Consider the following 19,823-nt stretch of genomic DNA (forward strand, 5'->3'; position numbering starts at 1 on the left):
TAATGTCTGTGATGATGAAATGCAAGTTGCAAATAAAAGTTGCTAGTTGCTAAAATTAGCTTTTGAAATATGTTAGAAGGAAGTGTTTAATACCTTGCTTTGTGATTTAGCCTTTTTCTTTATTACCCTTGCAACCTGTGTTTCATTGACACTCTTAGAGTACACTACTTTTGACTTCAGTTCTTATAAAGTTGGGTTAATTTTGCAAGTTAATATTGTCCATTATTGAACAATAAATTCTAACATCAGTGGGGTTTGATCCAAATTCAGGATTTCCAAGAAGGTAAATGTAGAAAATGCGTGAAGAGTTGTTGTTTCGTTACGGGGCTTTCCACGTGAATTTGGTAACCATGTATGTCAATAGCTTGTTTTCAAGAATATAAAAACGTGTGCTTCTGGATGCCATAGGATATTTGAAATTGCTTTGACTGCACAATGTAGTCTTACCAGACTGGAGCATGCTTTCTCACTGTTGAAAAGTATGTTGCTGCAGTTTCATGAAGTCATGATTCTTCCATTAAAAAAGGATGACGCAGCAACTGGCTAGACTGAATGCAGGAGTAAGTGAGCAGGAAGGTATCGGAAAAAAAAAATAATAAAATTGAACAGTCTCTTTCAGAAAATGTATTTGATTATACTCAATTTGCAGTAAAAACTCCTTCAAATGACAAGATCTCTGTCATCAGGTTTCCTTTTCTTTTGAAGAATGAAGATTTAATGTTAACAAATGTAAACAATTAGGCAAAGGAATCTTGTCATTCACATAACATAGAAAAAAGGGATTTTCATTTGTGGGATAAAACTAGTTATTGAGTGAGGAAGTAGTGGTGTGAATGGAGTTTTTCTTTAAACCTCATGTTACTTTTCAAAATAGGATTTCTTTTTTCCTACATGATACTGTTCTTTAAATACCTCAAACCTGAAAGACACCATTCTTTGAGATTACATCATGATAGTAGTGTCAAAATGTAAGAATCTTGGAAGAGTCAAGAGAAGAAGAGCAGCAAGAATGGGAGAAGAAGAAATTCAGGCTTCAAGTTCACTTTCATCATTCGAGATAAAGTAATATCTGAGATATATCTTCTCAAAATGAATTGAAGATTATACAGTACTATATATGTCCAAAGGAACTGAAGATCAACTCTCTGAAAGTGTCCAGTTTTTTTCCCAGTAGAATTTGTGAGCAAGTGATCAATAACTGTATAGCCTCTGTTGGGCTAAAGCTGTTAAATAGTCTTTTTCTCTTTTTTTAAAAACTAAATATATTTCAGTTCCGTATCGCATGGGTAGACTAGTTCAAGGCAATACTACTTATTTCTTACACTTTGTCAGTGTGACAGTATGTCAGTGTAGTTATATCTATTTTGAATGTGTAACATATTTGGATGTGAGCAAATTTCACTGGAGCAGAAGAAAGCCTGACACGTACACTTTTGTTCATAATGTACACTGGAAGTCTTAACATATGCTTTACCTGTCACTGAATTCAGAGAGCAGTGATGCTGCAATCAACATCTAGTTAGTTACTATTGGATTTTTAGTTTTCACTTGAGTATCGCATGATAAAAGTGTTAACTTTGTTTATATTGCAGGTTATATTTTTGGAAAAAGAAACCATTTTTCACTGGCACCCTAGGATTTGGAATTAATAAAAGGATTAAATATTCTTATCTCCTCTCCCCTTCCTCTAAAACAAACTACCACCAAAAAAAAGTAGCCTCAAAGATGTGGCTTCATTTTTCTTGCATTAATGTGTAGCTTGTCGATAAAAAAATTAGATTAACTAGACTAAGAGGGGTGCTCTTTAGTCTAACATGCCTGTAATATGAAAAATATCTCTGAAAATTATTACATGAAATCCTGGAATTTTGTGGTCTCATCTTCTGAATTTGAGGCCAGGGACTTCATTTCTGTTTTCCTATTCTCCCTCCTTGAGCTACAAGAATGCATCTGAAAATGGGGTTGTGTTTTCTGATAGTTAGAGAATCGTAGGATATCCTGAGTTGGGACCTACACTGATCATCCATTCTAAATCCTCACTTCACGCAGAACTGCCCAATGACCAAACCCTATGTCCGAGAGCACTGTCCAAACACTTCTTGAATTCTGGCAGGCTCAGGGCCCTTACCACTTCCCTAAGGAGCCTGGCCCACTGCCTGACCACCCTCTGGGTGCAGAACCTTTCCCTAACACCCAGCTTGACCCTCCCCTGTCCCAGCTCCATGCTGTTCCCAGAGAGCAGAGCTCTGTGCCTGCCCCTCTGCTCCCCTTGTGAGGGAGCTGCAGTCTGCCATGAGGCCTCCCCTCGGCCTGCTCTGCTCTGGGCTGAACAAGCCAAGGGACCTCAGCTGCTCCTGGTATGTCTTGCCCTCTGGACCCTTCCTTATCCTTGTAGCCCTCCTTCGGGCACCCCCTTATTAGTCTGATATCCTTCTTAAATTGTGGTGCTCCAGACTGCACACAGTGCTTGAGGTGAGGCCACACCACCGTGGAGTGGAGTGGGGCGATCCCTTCTCTTGGCTGTCCAACAGTGCTGTGCTTGATGCCAGCCGGCCCTCTGGGCTGCCAGGGCACACTGCTGGCTCGTGACCAGCTTGCCATCACCCAGAACCCCCAGACCCATTTCTGCAGGGTTGCTCTGTGGCCTCTCATCACCCGGTCTGTATATACAGCCAGGGTTGCCCCTTCCCAGGTCCAGAAACCAGCACGTGCTCTTGTTAAACTTCATATTGCTGGTGATTGCCCAGCCCTCTAATTTGTCAACATTTCTCTGCAAGGCCTCTCCATCCTGAGGGAGTCAACAGCTCTTTCTAATTTAAGTATTGGCTGCAAACTTACTTAGTATGCATTTGAGTCCTGTGTCCAGTTCATTTATAAAAACATTAAAGGTCATTTATAAAAACATTAAAATATTTAAACATTAAACTGGCCCTAAAATGGAGCCCTGGGGAACCCCACTAGTGACTGTCTTCCAGCTTGATGTAACCCAATTTACCATAACCCTTTGAGCCTGGCCTGTCAACCAATTGTTCACCCATCACATTATGTACTTTTCTAATGGTATGCTGGACATTTTGTCCAGAAGGGTACTGTGAGAAACAACACTGAAAGTTTTTCTGAAATCCAATAAAATTACATTTTCTGGCATCCTTTGGTCAACTAGGTGGATAACCTTGTCATAAAAAGAAATTAAATTTGTTGAACAGGACTTTACCCTCATGAACCCATGTTGGCTGTGACCAACTGCATTGTTCTTCAAGTGCTTTTCAGTAACTCCCCACAGTAAACTTTTACATAATTTTACCAGGCCCTGAAGTGAGACTGACAGGTCTGTAATTGCCAGGGTCTTCTTTCCTACACTTCTTGAAAACTGGGACAACACTTGGCAGCTTCCAGTCACCTGGGACATTTCCAGATTCCGAAGACCATAGAAAAAATAATTAAGAGAGATCTTGTGATGACATCAGCCAGCTCTTTAAGCACCCTGGGATGAATCCCATCAGGCCCCACAGACTTAAGTGCATCCAGCTGGAGCAGCGAATCCTGCAGAAGCTCGGGGTTGGCGGGGAGTTTATTTTTACCACAGACACAATCTTCCAATTCAGGGTGTTTGTTATTTATTAAATTTTATTTTTTATTTTTTAAATATTAGTAGAAGAGTCTGCTTTAGGATTTTGTATAAGGCAGCATCAAATTACATGAGGTCATATATCTGCTAGGCCTGTTTGGGTGGTAGGAAAAATGCTTTTGCTTAGCCCTTCCTGCCCCCAAGTGGAGTAGGTATCACCTCGTTTACTGAGCAAGGCTGTGCATTTTAATTGCAGCTCATTAATAAGCTTGCTCTGTGGTCTTGAATAAGTAATTAAATTTCTGTGGCTATGTCATTGAATGGAAAATAGCTAATGCTTACTCACCCAGTTAAAGTGAATAAATATGTATTCCTGTGTCTTGAAAACAAGTGGCTAATAACCATTTAGTATAGCTTTAAAAACATCAGGAAAAGATACTACATGGAAAACATGAAGAAAGAAAGAAGCACATAGTTTTATATGAACAAAGTGCTGATTTGGTCCCAAGTGAGGAGAATTATATTACAGCCCAGTCATCAGTAGCTGAGAGGAAGGAGGAATAATTTGTGTGAAATTTGGAGTGATCTGCTTCATGGTGTTTATCTACTAGAAGTAAGTTTGCAATCCATTTATGTCTCTGACACTCGATAACGTAATGCATTGTAGGAGAACAGCTTTTCAGAGAACAGCTTTTAATGCACAGACCAAGAATATGTCAATCAGAATACAGGACATGAAAAAAATATAAATGTCAGGTAATTAAACATTCATATTGTCAGCCATAGGAAACAAAACTAATTGATTGTTAAGCTTGCCATATTTAATCTGTTGTCAGCATGAGCTAGGGTTTTCTTCTAATTAGCTAACTAGGTAATTACTTAGGATTAACAAATCCTGAACCCAGGTGCTGAGGGTTAGCTGTTTGAAAATCAATACAAATATTTATGAAAGGAATTGACTTAAGTCTTTTCTGGTGTAGTTTGGTGGGCATTTTGCTGCTGTTCTTGAGTGACACCTAGTGTGTATATTAAGCAAAAGTAACATCCTTCTCCACAAATGCTCTGAAAACTAAGTTTACTCAGTTGTACAATTAAGATTTTAATAAATTACACATCAGCTATGTAGTTTGGTCATTCAACAGAACATCAAACAACATATTAATCAAAGAGAAAATAATAAAAGAGAGTAATATGAAATTTTAATAGTGCATTTAAAAATGTTTTTACCATTAATATTACAGAATTCTTAGATCTAATTTTATATTTTCTAAAGTCTTTTGACCTTGTCCCTTTCCAAATAGAAAGACAAGAAATGATACAACATCTGTAATTATCTTTTTATTTTTTCCTTGTTTCCACTAAAAGACCAAAATGATGTGCAAAACAAATTTGTTTTTCCTTTGGTAGGGCGTAATTATCTTTAGAGTTATATTGTGTTTTCAGAACATGTTCATACTGTTTCTTGTGTTACTATTTTCTGTGACTTGGAGGCATTGCTTGTTAGGGCTGTCAGTGGAGCACCATATACATCACAGAGCTTGTAAAAGGTGCACTATGTTTTTGTAAGTTTGCTACATCCCATAAAAGCATTATACCATCACTTGATTGTGAAAGCTTGGAATTTTTTATAAGTTTTTTTTTTTCTTGCACTGTCAGATTCTGATTCCTCTGACACCACAGTCCTTCTGCATCTGTAGCAAAATAAAAACACACTGTTGCTTTTGATATAGACATTTCTTTCCATTCTCTATAATGGTGCTTTATTAGTTAAGAACAACCACACCTCATGCTGGTGAAGTCATAAAATTCAGTATTTTGATTCAGTGTATTCACTGAATATTCACTGTATGAAATATTTTGTTCTTAGAATTTCATAAATACTCCTTCTCATGTAGTAAAGTTTCTCCAAGTCACTTGATCAATGTAGCCACTGTTGTTAAGTTTTTCAGGTGCTATCAGTGTAGCTAGGTATGACTGCAGTTTTGTAGACAGCTAAGAAGATGGGTTAGGTATTCCTGCCTCCCACAGACCATGCATGTACTAAAAGATTATCAGTCCGGATTTTTTTGCTTGTTTATTTTTTTACCAATACACATTAATGTAATTTAAAGCTCTCTCATGTTTCATGGTTTCTTTATAAAAGCATACTGTGTTTTTCATATAGTTTGTACAAGGAAGTTTATGCTGTAATCTCTTAATTCCTGTAAATCCACATTTTGTATGGAATTTCTTCTTTCTTGAATGTGGTGAGAATATGAGCAGCATTTGTCCCTGGATCCAGACACAGAGTAAGCACAACTATTTTTTGGGGAGGAAAATCTACATAGTAATTACAGCTCTGAAAAGCTGTCTAATGTAACTCATATTGATCCTCTGTGATTACACTTCTAGACCCTTTTATTTGTCAAGCGTAGCCTTCCCCTGTATACCCCTTCTCCTGCTGAAAAGGGAAGAGGCTAGCCTTGGTTATCAATCAGGAACAGACAAAGCTGTCTGTTTTGACCTTCCTTAGAAGTTCAGCAGTAAAATTTTTATGTGTCATTCCTAGGTATGATTTGGCGTATCCTGAATATGCACACAGCAGGTGGATTTAAATGTTAAGTGGATGTAAAATAGAAGAAAATAAATGTGCTAATGGCTTTTGCAGTATTCATACTGTACACTCATATTCATGGTCTGCTTTGGCTTTTGTGTAACACTAAGCATTTTTCCAGAGATGATAATCAATAAACTATTTGAACTTGCACAACCATACTTTGGGCTGTTTATCTTACAGCAGGAGGTACTGTTTTTAGTACAGCTTTGTTGTTGTTAGAAGTGCATCTAAATATAAACTACAAATAGCCACATACTCAGAAGATTAACATGCAGTATATATCCATTGAAATGTGAATTGGTCTGCTGTCAGAATTTGAATGCAACGATTGCAGAAGCAGCTGTATAGCCTAAATTTATTACTGCAGATGTGCACAAGTTACTGGTTCTGCAAATGCTAATGATAATTCAGCACAGGTTTATGATTGACTATAGTCTGTTAGTGACCCTTTTTAAAAGTAGATTACAGACAATATGCAGTAAATACACTACATCTGTCAGAGGAACACCTGCTGTGATGGTGGGTGATCAGATAGATAGGTCTGTGCACAGATGCAGTTTAGGAATGTACCCTTCTTTTTTAGAGCCACCTAGTAATACACACTGATATCTATTAACAATATATAACTTTGGTTCATTATATACTAAGATTGCAGAGGGTATTTTAAATATTGCGCTCCTTGATTGCACTGTACGTCTACTTTATATGGACTACTGCATCAGTTAGCAATATTGGTTAAGCAGCTTAAAACCAATCTCAAACCAACTGTGATTTTAAAAGTTTATTCTCAATTTCATAAAAACCTGCATCAGTGAAACTTGCAGTAGTTTTTCATTCATAACTATTTTGGAAGGCTTTAGAGCTGTTTTGCCGTTCTTAATGTGCAAAAGGATGCTATTCTAGTATCTTTGCCATTTCCTTAGGGTGGTTTGCTAATCTGAGGATGTTGCTCCTAATTACTTGCATTTTGATTTGAACAAAAGTATGAGTAAAATTGAATTCTGCAGAACAAAATCGTGCAGTGAAGCCAGACAATGTAAAAAGTACTTGTAAAATTGTTTGCAAGGAATAATCATGTCAAGTTTTTATTCTCGAGTTCTTATTGCCACAGGTACTGGTTTCTAATTTCTTGAGGTTATTCCTTTTATTTAACTTTCTTTTTACTGTTTGGATTTTCCTCATGTCTGTACAGGTAGGTGGCTTAATTTCCCCCTCTGTAGGTTATCTTACACTTGAAATCAAATTACGATTAAAAGTTTCAGCTTTAAATTCCCCTGTTTAGCATTGTCTGTCACACAGACTTGGTTGGCTGATTCTCAAGCTCAATAGACTAAAAAGGGCATATTTGTTTATGACAATAAAATTGCTTATAGCCGTTCTTTCCAGCACATTGAAGAATGGCTGTCTGAGTCATTCACAGTTTGTGCTGCTGTAATTATGATTGATTCATCTACTACTGTTATAAAATAACATTGATGTTATTTGTAGAGCTTTGTGTTCAAAATTCTAAATGTACATTGTGTGTATTTGACTTCAGAGGTCTTTCTGTTTAATGTTATGCCTGGGGAAGAATAAGTGTCTTGCATGCTTTGGGCAGACATTTTCCCTCAACAAATTACTATAAATAATTTATTGATGCATCAACTAGGGTATCTTTTTATGTAGATATAGCTGCCTCAGGCATACTGACTTCATTGAGCTCATGGCCTCAGCTAAATCAGTGAATGATAGCAAGAAAATTTCTAAATTTTTGCAGCTTTTAATAGTTGAACCTTCTGAAACTCTTGTACAGATACTGCCAAATAGTTAGTACTTACACATACAGGCGTAGTAGAGCTGTTTTACGTTTGACTTTCCTTAAAGTAGATACACTTGCCAGCTGACTAATAGGAGCTGCTTATTATGTACAGGTTGTATCAAAAAAGCTATTTTTTTCCTCAGCATCCATTCCCCTGGAATGATTATTCTGAAATTGTCATTGACATCGCCTCTGAGAGCACAATCGATCAGCAAGAACACATTCGATTTTATTGGTTAATAAGACACTCTGCATAGTGTGTTACAGAGCAGCAAAGCTTATCAACTCACATTTGTGCAAGTTAAGCTGGAAAACATCCACAGGCTAGGGATCATCAGTGGAAGATCTGCCAGCAGCCTTGGCTTTCTCTACATTCTACATCAGGGCAGTGTAGCATGCTGTAATGGATGTGAAGCTACCAAGCATGATAAGATTCAGCAAAGTTGCCAAAAACAATATCATTTTTTAAAAGAAATTGCAGTATTAGTTAAGCCAGATGGAATCTGTTGAAATTCAAACCTTGGTATTTTTTTTTTTTTATTTTACTTCGTTAAAATAGAGAGAGATCTTGCAGAAGGCAGTGTCCTGTGTAAACTAAGATTTAAACTTAACATTATTCCTAGTCATGCAGGAAGTCTGGAAGAAAAAGAACTATGGATAATCAGTTAAAAGAACTGACAGATACCCTGATGTGTTGATCAGTAGTAATACCTAATTTCTATTTCAAGTGTGCTATAATGGATTACCATATAGATGCAGCAAAGCACTAAGCATTAAATAGATCTATGTGTTTTCTGAAAAAGCAATATTATTTCACACTGTGGGGTTTCTTAAAATATTTCTTATTAGTGTACTATGAAGCTACAAGCAAGATGTCAATAGCCAGTTTGGATTCACAGCAGTGTTGGTAAAAGTCTAGGCTGTAGTGGAAGAAACTATCATTTGTTTTATAGGAATGGCGATAGGAGCTTTTTTGGAACACCAGGGGTTGGGAGAGTGAGGAATATGTTCTTGGAAATACTAAGTTGAAAGCACAACAACCGGTGCTTGTTCATGACATATAATATTATGTCACCATCTTAGTGGTGTAGTAGTACTGTACACCGTTACGTACCATCCTAGTCTTGTGACTCTAATGCACATATGTGAAAATTAACCTATTAAGAGGGCGTTGTAGCCTTAACCTTGAATTTACTTGTAACATTCAGAAGTTTTCGTTTAATATATAAACTTTTAACCATGACAATGCATATTTGCACTGCAGGAGAATTTAGATGATTTCTACTCATTCTCATCTTCTGCAAAGCTTTGATATTTTCAGTAGTAACTGTGATGTTAGTAATTTAATTTGATTTTTAAAATTACTTCAGTTTACTATTTGGTAGCCTTGGGCATGTGATTAATCACATCTCTGCATTTTTTCAAACTGCACTGGTATTTTTTCCTGGTTTTGAGATGCTGAAAAGGTGAAAGGCTTGAGAAACAACTGAAGTGTCCCAATTTTTGCTATATAGAGAGATTTGGGGATATGGAAGCTTTCCCCAGACAGGAACTTCTGTCCTCTTACTACTTCTTTCAACCCTTAAATTGTTTTGATGCAGCCACCTGGTAAGGGTGTTTTGATTCTGTGTTTTTTGTTGTTGTTTTTTAAGAAAAAGCACACAAAATTGTAAGCGTGTTTTTTCCTTCTCCTAACTTCCAAGCTTCATGTGGTTTGAAGTCTTGCTTTTTCCTGGTGGTTGTCAGACTCTGGAACAGCATTTGTGTTCCAGATTTGATGTGGACATATTCAGTAACATGCGGGTGTGAGAGTTATTCTTAAGTTCTTTTTCAGAGTAGTCTTCATTATGTAGCTTTGATGCCTTATCAGTTTATGCAGTTTACACCTTATCATAGTTCACTTTCTGGAAGTGAATTTTGTGTCTAAGTTGAGGTGAAATTTTGTAAAGTATAAGATACTGCCTGTATTGCATGCTGTCACATCTGTGGCCTTTCCCAAACAACTGTTAACATGCTCTGCATCTTGCAGAGAGGGCATGGTAAAATCTAGCTTCCCCAAATGTGCTGTTGTGTTCAGAAACAGCAAACAAGGGGTGGCTATTTGTTTCCATCCTGAGTAGCTGAGATGCTTAAACCTGAAAAGTTACTCTAAGAACATTGCTGAAGCTCTTGGGAAATGGGTATTGTTTCTTTTTGCAACTAAGGAAAATATAGTTGTGCATCACCAGATTATTTTCACAAACTGTCATTAATAATACATGATTATGCCATGCCTAGTGTTTTAAGACTCAGACTTCTTTAGTGAAAAAGGCATATATTTTCTATTTTTTTTGTGTTCTAAAATAAAGAATTTTACTGTAACATCTTAAATATAAGAAGATAAGCATTTTCACTAGTGTTATTACCAGATTTTGACAGATTTCTAATGAAACCTTATTATACAGATGTGCTTGATTCTTTAGAAGTTTAACAAAGTTGGTTCTCAGTAGTTAGTGTTTCGGAACAAATGAGATAGAAATTCCATCCAAAGAGAAGCTGAAGGTATCTTGTTGCAATGCTTGTCACGGGGTGGCCTGTGAAAGGAAATTGGTTTTGCTGTAATGATCTACCGTACTTCCTATAATGACCTAAAAATGGAAATAAAATGCACGTATTTTGGTTTGTTTCTCCTGTAATAAATGTGAAGATGTTTGAAGGTTTCTCCCTGTGGTGCTTTCTGGTACTCGAATTCAGACAGCATTTTGTTGCCCGCCTGTATGAGGGGTTTGCTTAACATACCTGTTGTCCCGCGCTGCGGGCATGTGGTGTGTCAGAGCTAAGGGCTGCCTGAACACGGACCCAGCACTGCGCCTGCCGGCTACCGCAGCACTGGAACTGGTGACCTGAGGTGTTCCTGATGTAGGTCAGGAGCTCCTTTTTGCCCCATGCCAAGCAAATAAATGATATTAATGTCAGAAATAGTCTTGCAAAGTGGTGGGCTGCTAGTATTTTAATATTTATGTGGATAATTATAATTCTTTGTCTGTGGATCCTGCAATCTGATTGGCAGAAACGTGGTCCTTAACTGACAGGTAAAGCCCAAATGTGAGTCATGGCCTCATTTTTAGCCAGTCAGATCCTCCATCCCGAGCGCATCGTCCTGCCCGCGGACAGGCAGCTAGACCTCCGGCACCTGCCGCCCGGTCCTTCCATCCCTGCTGCCGCGATGGCCCGGGGATGGGGTGGTGTGTGTAGTACTGAAACAAAGTACGAGGACACGGAAGGGATGTGCCTGATTTATTTTTTTATTCTGGGTAAACTTCTAGAAATGCCAAATCCTGTTTAGGGAACATGTGCTGTGGTACGGATAAAGGAAGACCGGTCTATCTGCGTGACCCGAGGTCTAGTTCCCTAAGTCTCTGAACTTGTCATGACGTCCATCCTCTGCCATGGAGAAAGGAATGTTCCATTTTCAAAAAGACTGTGACTTTGAGTGTTGTATACAATTGCTGAAGCACTTTGTTGTCAAAAATTATAAGAAGTCTGTCATAATCCATCTCTCAAGCATACTGTTTTTAAACGCAATAATGATTCATGTGTTGGCTGTCTCCAAAGGACTGTCTAAAACCCAAATTCTTGCTTTCTTGGCTGTGATGCTTTATTTCCTCGTGACCTTTTATGTGCAAAAGACCAACAAATGGGTCACCATTGCTTTGATGACTTGTCATTCATTTTGCATCCTGCATGTAGTTTTTCTGAAAACTTAATGACTCTTTGTTATGCAGAAATTGCTTCTGGTAATTTTGTTTGATGATTACAAGGAACTCTGACTGCTGGTCATATATAGCTTTGTTTAATTTATTTCTAAAAGTAGATGTTGAAGCTAGTTTCACATAGAACTTCTTAATTTCATATAGAACTTCTTAATTTCATATCCAAATGGCTGAAAAGTTGTAAGATCCAGATGCATTTTTATGTGAAATCTATGCAAAACCATGTGTGTTCTCTTGCTTTTTTGAGAAGCTGATCATCAGTAATTTAGCTGTCCTGTACTAAAAAGACACCTACTTGCCAAGTCCTAGTCTATAATGCCAATCCTTTTTTTTAAAAAAAAAATAAGTGCCTTGGAGCCTGCTGACTTAAACTCCCTTTAAAAGCCATACCAAAGTCTTACCAAAGGTCTTACCAAAGTAAGACCCCTAAATAGTTTGGGTTTATTCAGATTACCTAATAAACGTTACTGTCCACTAAACTGACAACATTTGGAAGCCCCAAACATTCTTTGCAACTGAGATTATAGGACTCCATTCAGGAAAGCGCTTAGGCATATGCTTAAATTGCTTTGCTTTGTTGGTGCCCTGCAGAGTAACAAAACTAAGGGGAAATGGGCTTGACCAAACCTCTTTCTTTGTTTGATCTGCCTCTGTTAGCATCAGCCCAAAACTACAGAGGAAGATCACCGCATATTATTCCACATAAGTGCTTTATTAACTGCATGCGCTATGAATTAAATTAGTCTAGCTTTGTGTAATTTGGCTCGGTTTCACTCAGCAGCTGAAAACACAGGTACATCATCTCACAGCAAAAATAACTGCACCGCTGTCCATCTCTGCCTTAGCTGGGAGATCAGACCACATTAGCTGATGAAAAGGCAGACCTAAGCCACTGAAGCTCAAAATCTGGAATGTATCAATCTAACAGCAGTCATTACCAGACACTTCAGAAAAATGTAATCCAAAGTGAGCCTCTTAGAAGGAAATTTTACCTGTAACTTCTTCGTTATAAATCAGTTTATATTCTGAAATGCTGGGGCATTCCAAGACAGGGGGAAGGTAAAAGCAGCTCATGCCAGTGCCATGGTATTGATTCAGGACTGTTCCAAGTACCTTCCTCCGTAACAAGAGAGTAAAGTAATGGGCAGCAGTTCTAATTACAATAGGTATCTGCTTTCTATTGTGTTCTCTCTCTATATATATTACCATTTCATTTATGTTTTGTGTATTAGTTTGTCTGTATCCTCTGAATGAGCCAGTTTATTATGGAAAATTTGACTATTTAGTTTTGTTTCCTGCAGAAAATATTGCAGCTACTACCTGAGAGGATTTTTTATCGATGGCATTTTCGCAGTATAGGTAAGAAGGAATGGTTTAAAAATATTCTAGTAAAAATAAGGTCAATGTTTTCTGTAGTCACTTACCTGGTTCCGCAAGTCCTGTAATCCACAGACTCGCTTCGTTTTGCCCGATATACAAATAGTACTTCTGTATGAGATTTGCAGCTGAAAATTCTTGAAACATCTGGAAAATCTGTTTACCTGCTAAGATAGCTAGCTCTGTGTGTTCTCTGTTTTGTGTGGTTTTGGTTGCTTGCTTCACTTTTATTTTTGCATGAAAGCTCTTGGATTTTTTTTTTACCTTTGGATGTACATGGGTTCTCTTCCCTTTCATCTCTTTCTAGCTACTAGATGATGAGGGATTTAAATCAGCACACCTTTTCCTAATTAGGTCTCCATTTGCATTCACAGACTAACACCAAAAATCAAGACTGAGGAGGGTTGTGGAATCTGTATTTGACTCTCTTTCAAATTTGCATTGTGACAGTCTTTCACGAGTAATCATGTGTGAAATTGCCCATACAAATTCATAGTAGTAAAGATTGTTCTTTGTGTAAAAATACATGCTGTGTTGAACTTGAACCTTGTCTCCTTTTGGAAATATATTCTGTAACATTTCTGCTCTGAATTGGTGGCTGTTCAGTAGTTGTGCACATTCAGGCTGTGCTAAATTAAATGTGAACCATTGGACTGCTGCAGTGGATAAGCGCTTAATTTCTTCTGTGATATTCCTGTGGTATTATTCTCTGTGCAGTTTAGTTCATTAATATTTGTGACGCACTCAGTTATCACACTGTGGGAATTAAAGGAGAAATTTGTGGTTTAGTGCTAGAATGGTAAAGCAAAGAGATTAAGGACAAAAGTATAAACTTCTTAGGAGCTCTTTTTTTTAACATCTTTTCTAAGTGTCCCACAGTTTGTTGGCCTTTTTAAGTGGAATTCTGAACACACAGTATGTCTGCAAGTCTGGCCCCAGCTGTCCCAGTGATCCTTCATTTAATGGAGGAGTTGCCAAGTGCCATGTTGCAATATTGACGCTGGCCATGGCAGGCATGAGATAGATACCTGTGGATGGCATACACGTGGTCAAACCAAGAGGCTATCTGTTCTTTGTCTGCGCTCCGTGGTATTTCAGTACATATTCTGGGTGCTGGAGCAAGGGAGGGAATGGGAGGAGTCCAACAGAGAGAAGTCTTGGAGCGGGTAAAGCTCTGCTTCTTTCTCTTACTCTCCTGTCCATTCTGCATGCTTCATAGGCAAGTATTTTGCAGAAGAAAACTCCATAAACGTAGAACTGAAGGATGCATTGCAACTCATGCATAGAAAGAACAGAATGAAGTTGTCACCTTAGTTAAGGCACTCAGAGTGCTTGGCTTAGGACTTCATATTCTTCCCTTAAGCATTAAGATAAGAGGTACCTAACGCAGGCTTTGTTTGGTCACTTGTGAATTTTGGAATTTTGGAAATATACATAAGAAAAGCAGGATTAATTTTTCTGAACTTTTTTTTTTTAGGTTTTCATGTAGGTAGTATAGGGATTTTGAGTAGATCTTAAAATTATATTCTAAAAATGCTGAGGGGAAAAAGTTAAACTGTCTTTATTTTCAAGATAGTTAATTTTCTAATTATTTAAATGTTCCCTGTGGCCTGAGGTGCTCATGTAATGAATATTTTGGCCCTGAGATCATGTACAGGAGACAGAAGGAAAAATTTATTCCTCTCCTCATTTGACCAGATTGAATAAATCAAGTGGGTGCAGAAATACTGAAAGGTAAAATACATTTATTTTGATAGTCAAAACAACTTGTAATCCATTGAACTAGTTTAACTTGATGATTTCCTCTGAACTAAAAATCTTTGATTCATTACTACTGTGAAAATTCTGCTTCTGAGTGCTACCAAACTGGTCACAATATTTTGTCTTGCTGTTTGTTAAAGGAAATTGGACAAATTATGCTGCTTTGGGAGGGGAGGGGGGATATATTTCTTCTGTGGAGTACTTTTGTTGGTTAGTTGGTTTGGTTTCCAGCACCATTTCATCAGCTGCAATGTGTTTTCTCAGAACAATGTATTTGCTGTTGCAGAAGAAATAATGAGTTGAAGTTAAAGGTCAGGGCAAGGGCTATTCTCACATTTCCAGTTAGCACTGACAAAAATAAAAGGAGACATCTGCTTGACTACTTTACTTCCATTTCATCTGACTTAGTCTAGAACAAATTGATTTCAGTCAGTTGTTTCATAGCTACTATATTCTTTATATTTATGCTCCTCTTGAATAGTCGTATTTGGATAGATTTATAGCTGTGTTCAATAAATGAGCTAAACGATTTGGTGTTGCAATTATTTACAAGTGTGCCTTGTGATTTGCTTTTTGCTTAATGTTCATGTGTGTTAATATGTATTTGCTATATATGTTAATAATTTAAAATTGTGAAATGGTGAATCTTGAGGGGTCACATTTAAGTAAGGCACATAATTTTCAAATCCAGGTGAAATAACAGCTGAGTGCTACTTTATGTTATTTTTCTAAGAATTGGATTGAAAATGTTTTGTAACTAAAGCACTTGATGTATAAGATCTCTTTGATTTTAGATCAGACTTCCGAAGTTAGGGATAGTTGACCGGGTATTTTTAAAACCAGAATAAAAATGTTTTGCAATTTTAATGTATACATGTTTTTAATAGACATATACAATATCATACAGATTTCTAGCATTTTTTCTTATCATAATAGTAAATATTAGTCTATTTGAATGCATTATTCCTACAAGTTGGACTTACTGTGGTCCACTTGTTACTTTGCAGAAACTAATACATTTGCCTAAAATTTTAAATAAACTTGTTTAAAGCATTTTCCCCAAACTAGCATGTCAAAATTTTCCCTAGTTACTTTATTTTTCAATGAAAATAATTTCAGAAGATTATCATCTGACTAAAAACAAAGTACCTTGCTGTAAAGAGACATTATATTTGATGTTAAAGAACTATTTACCTGATGATGATGATGATGATGGTTGTAAATTCATTCGTTTTGTTTTTTCTCGCTCATAAGTTTTCTTTTTCTAAAACACCAGTGAAGTAGCTACGTAGTAAATAGCATGAAAGTAGCTTTTTTCTGTAGTGTTTTTTTAGAAAGCATTCTGGTAGAAAGTGACCATCTTAGTATCTGATATATGTCTATTTCATTTTTCTAATCCAGGGTCGATTTTGAAGAAACTTTTGCACACTGGAAACTCCCTCAAGGTATCTCTCTTCAATGATGCATCCTTATTTCTTTTTACTTTAAATTGTGTGAAGCATATTACTTTACAGATTTTCAGTATCAGTTTTTCAGATTGTTAGGCTTTGTAATTTTAATTATTCACCTTTTAATCACAAATTTTAATGTTGTAACTAGATTATTTTAATATTCATATTATTCAGTTGTTCTGCTATTCTGTAACCTTTCCAAACTTACCTGAAGAAGGTAGCAATGTGTTTTGCTTAATTCTTCATCTTTTCAGATCTCTCTAGCATTAAGTGCACTGTATTAAATACATTGGTTGCTTGTTTGCCAAATAGTTTTAAATCCACTTCTTTAAATAAACTGCTAAAACTAAAATTGCATCTTGCATAATGAAAAAGAAGAAAGTAAATTTATGGAGTACTTCACCTTGGGTGGTTTGTTGCATCGTAGTTTTCACGAGGGTCTTCTGGTCCTGCTGATGCTGAAGACAGTGGCTTGCGTGGGCTGTGCAGGGCCAGGATTTTAGGCTCGGCAGGGCTGGAGCAGAGGCAGCTCCCCGGCCGCGCGTTCCACTTGCTGCTGTTCTTCCGACACCACCGGGCTGAGCTGCCTTTGGCCAGTCAGTCGGGGGACCACAGCCATGGGATTTTGGCCTCTAGCTGAAGTTGGAGCAGTAATACTGTCTCCTCAGAGTGCCACCACCTTGGTTACAGTTTGCTCCCGCCCTTCTCTGCTTTTGTTAAATTAGTGATGTGATTACTGATGGTATGACCGAAAGACTTGCTAGCACAGAATTTGAATGAATGTACATGTCCTGCGCTTTCTTAACTACTTAACTGTATTACTGTACTTTCAAATTTGTTTTAATATTTTTTTCTACAAAATCATCCCCTTGTAGATAAGATGTGAAGGAATCCGACTGTTTCTTCTCTGGCTTCAAGCACTTCAGACTAACTGTGCAGAAGAGCAGATATTAATATTTGCATGCCTTGTGCCTGGTTTTCCACCAATTATGTCCTCACAGGGTCCCTGTACACTAGATAACCTCATTAGTCCTCCTAATTCATCAGATGGTGAGTAAACTAACAGAACTCCTGTGCTAGGTGTTTCACTTTCCCCCTTCCCCTGAAGTCATAGTGGAGCTGTAGAGCTGCTTGTGGGAAAGATGTCACAAGGATGATGCAATTTTGTCTTTGTAATTCAGAGATGGGGAAAGATTTTGGCTTTGTTGCAGCTGTAGCACCTTCAGGTCTTGTCATTCTGAGTTCAGAACAGTTGTGGTTTTTTTTGTTGTCTTTTTTTTTTGTATTGAGATGCAGTTACATGAACATGTTACTGCAAAATATGTTGGTATGTAGATTTACAATTTACTGGTTAATCTGCAGAGACTGTGTTATCCCTTCCAAACTGCAATAAATCAAAGGTTGGTGCTGTCCTCAGTCACATGTGGTGGGACTTGGCGAAAATATGGGAAGCCCAAGCAGTTTTGGCTTTGTGCAATTTATAAGCACATCAGTAATCATTATCAAATTGATTTTATTGTTTCATTATTTTCGGGTTTTCCATGTTTAAAGCATTCTCCTTTTATTTCAGCTAAGATTTTTCCAGAAGAAATTACCCCACTTTTGCCAGCTGTTTCTGGAGAGAAAATTGCAGATGACCAAACCTGCTATTTTCTTCAGCTACTGTTAAAATATATGGTAATTCAGGTGCGTAGGATATAATGTTTTTAGCTATTCATGTTTGAAGGACTGTATAGTGTTAGAACGTCATTTGCACTGTTTCTGTACAGAGCTGCTGTTGCCCTTTTCCAGGAAGAAGCTGTTGTCTGCATTTTCTTATTTTTTCTTTTAAAGGGAAAATCATCCCCAAGATATTTTTTGTGGGCCGTTTTTGGTAAAAATACTAAATTTTCTCAGAAATGTGAACAAAATTTATTAATGTTACCCAAACTTGCACAAAGTTTTACTTTGCATCCATAAAGATTTCTCTTGAAATTACATGTATGATTCCTTGCTGTTGATCTGTTCAGGAACAAAAGAGTGCCTTTAAAAACATAGATGTCAGCCTCTTCCTTGTCAGTGGAAATTGCTTGTGCCTTGAGTCAAGTATCTCGAAGGAGTATTGCATATGTGTGCAGCCATTTTAAACCTAGGCATTGGGTATGTTTCTGATTACAAACTTATTTGTGATGAAAGTGTAGCCCAGAGAGATTCATAACTTTGTCTAAATTTACAGGTAAGAAGCAAGTTTGTTAAAAACATTAATACTGCGTTTTCTGTGTTTCACTGCCTTAAAACAGCACAAATACGCTGGCTTCTAATGAGATTGCTTTCTTTGATGTGATAGAGTCCTCATGGTAATATCCTATATTCTTACTGTTCTTATTGTAAAAAAAATGGGACAGTGATCATTTTTCATCTTTCTTATTAAAGCACAATTATTCATCTTTCATATTCTGTAGAACAGCATTTTGTCATCAATGTGGAGTGCTTCTCAGTATAATTATTAATTTGAAACTTTTTTTGTGTTTCTTTCTTTTTAACTCTATGGCAAAGGCTGCAAGTTTGGAGTGGAAGAATAAGGAGAACCAAGACACTGGGTTTAAGTTTCTCTTTACCTTGTTTAGAAAATACTACCTTCCGCACTTGTTTCCATCTTTTACAAAGCTAACTAACCTCTACAAACCTGTTCTAGGTAAGCAGTGAATTTTGTCTTTTAAATAGAAAAATAATTAATGGTGGCTGTTTTCAGTAGCATCTCTGTTATCTGGTGGCATACTACTACAGTTCTGGTGAATGAGGATTTTTCCTCTTTTGTCTCTTGATTTGATTTTTTTCCTAGTACAACTTTTCATTTTTTGTGATAGTCCAGGAAGTTGCTGCTGTTCATCGCTGCATATGGGCTGGCCAGGTTCTTCTTTCCTAAGAAGAATCCTTAAATGTTTCCTTAAAATACACATGCATAGCATTTATATCAAGTGAACAAGGACTTGATGTAACTGTGATGTGCAATCAAGATAGAACATGCTCTCTGACAGGGTTTTTAAAAGAAATTTGCCCAAGTGTGAGGAAGCAGCTAACTGAAGTTTTTCTTATTTTACTTCTTGTTTCCTTGAAGAGAAAAAATGAAGGGCCAAATGGAAGGGAAACAGAGATGTAGCTATGAAAGAAACAATGAGCTAGTTTGTGTTGCTAGAAGCATCTCTAGGAAGCGCAGCTGTAGGATTAAAAGCATGTTATTTTAGGAATGCTTACATTTTTCTTTGACCTTTTCCTAATGTTCTACTGAATTATATATTAGAGTCAATAGGAGCAGTGTTGTTAATACTCACCTGATGTACTGCAGCCTCTTTTTCATCATTCTTCCCCTCCTTTCTCTGACTTTTAGCTCCTGTCCTTTGCAATTTAGTGTCTAAAGTCACCTCTGTGCCACTTCAGCTGAGTTGCTCACAGCTAGAGCACAGTCCTTCCCTGTTTTTCAGCTGTATACAAGTGATTTTTTCCCTTGAATCTATGCATGTGAGTTAATTATGACCCATCC

The 19,823-nt window shown here is 37.2% G+C and overlaps 1 protein-coding gene across 10 annotated transcripts in view; it reads left to right on the top strand.

The window, feature by feature from the left end:
• The window catches only part of RALGAPA2 (Ral GTPase activating protein catalytic subunit alpha 2), a 136,329-nt gene that overhangs the window by 13,992 nt on the left and 102,514 nt on the right, over positions 1-19,823 (top strand). For 9 of the 10 annotated variants that reach the window (XM_080584947.1, XM_080584951.1, XM_080584957.1 and 6 more), the window contains exons 4-8: positions 13,016-13,073; positions 16,254-16,297; positions 17,179-17,353; positions 17,874-17,989; positions 18,839-18,977. In XM_080584947.1, coding sequence (XP_080441073.1) covers positions 13,016-13,073; positions 16,254-16,297; positions 17,179-17,353; positions 17,874-17,989; positions 18,839-18,977 — 532 coding nt within the window. The remainder of the gene's footprint in view (positions 1-13,015; positions 13,074-16,253; positions 16,298-17,178; positions 17,354-17,873; positions 17,990-18,838; positions 18,978-19,823) is intronic. The other variant, XM_080584948.1, reaches the window with a different exon arrangement.

This window comes from Anser brachyrhynchus, assembly GCF_964034855.1.
Source record: "Anser brachyrhynchus genome assembly, chromosome: 3".
NCBI classification, from domain to species: domain Eukaryota; kingdom Metazoa; phylum Chordata; class Aves; order Anseriformes; family Anatidae; genus Anser; species Anser brachyrhynchus.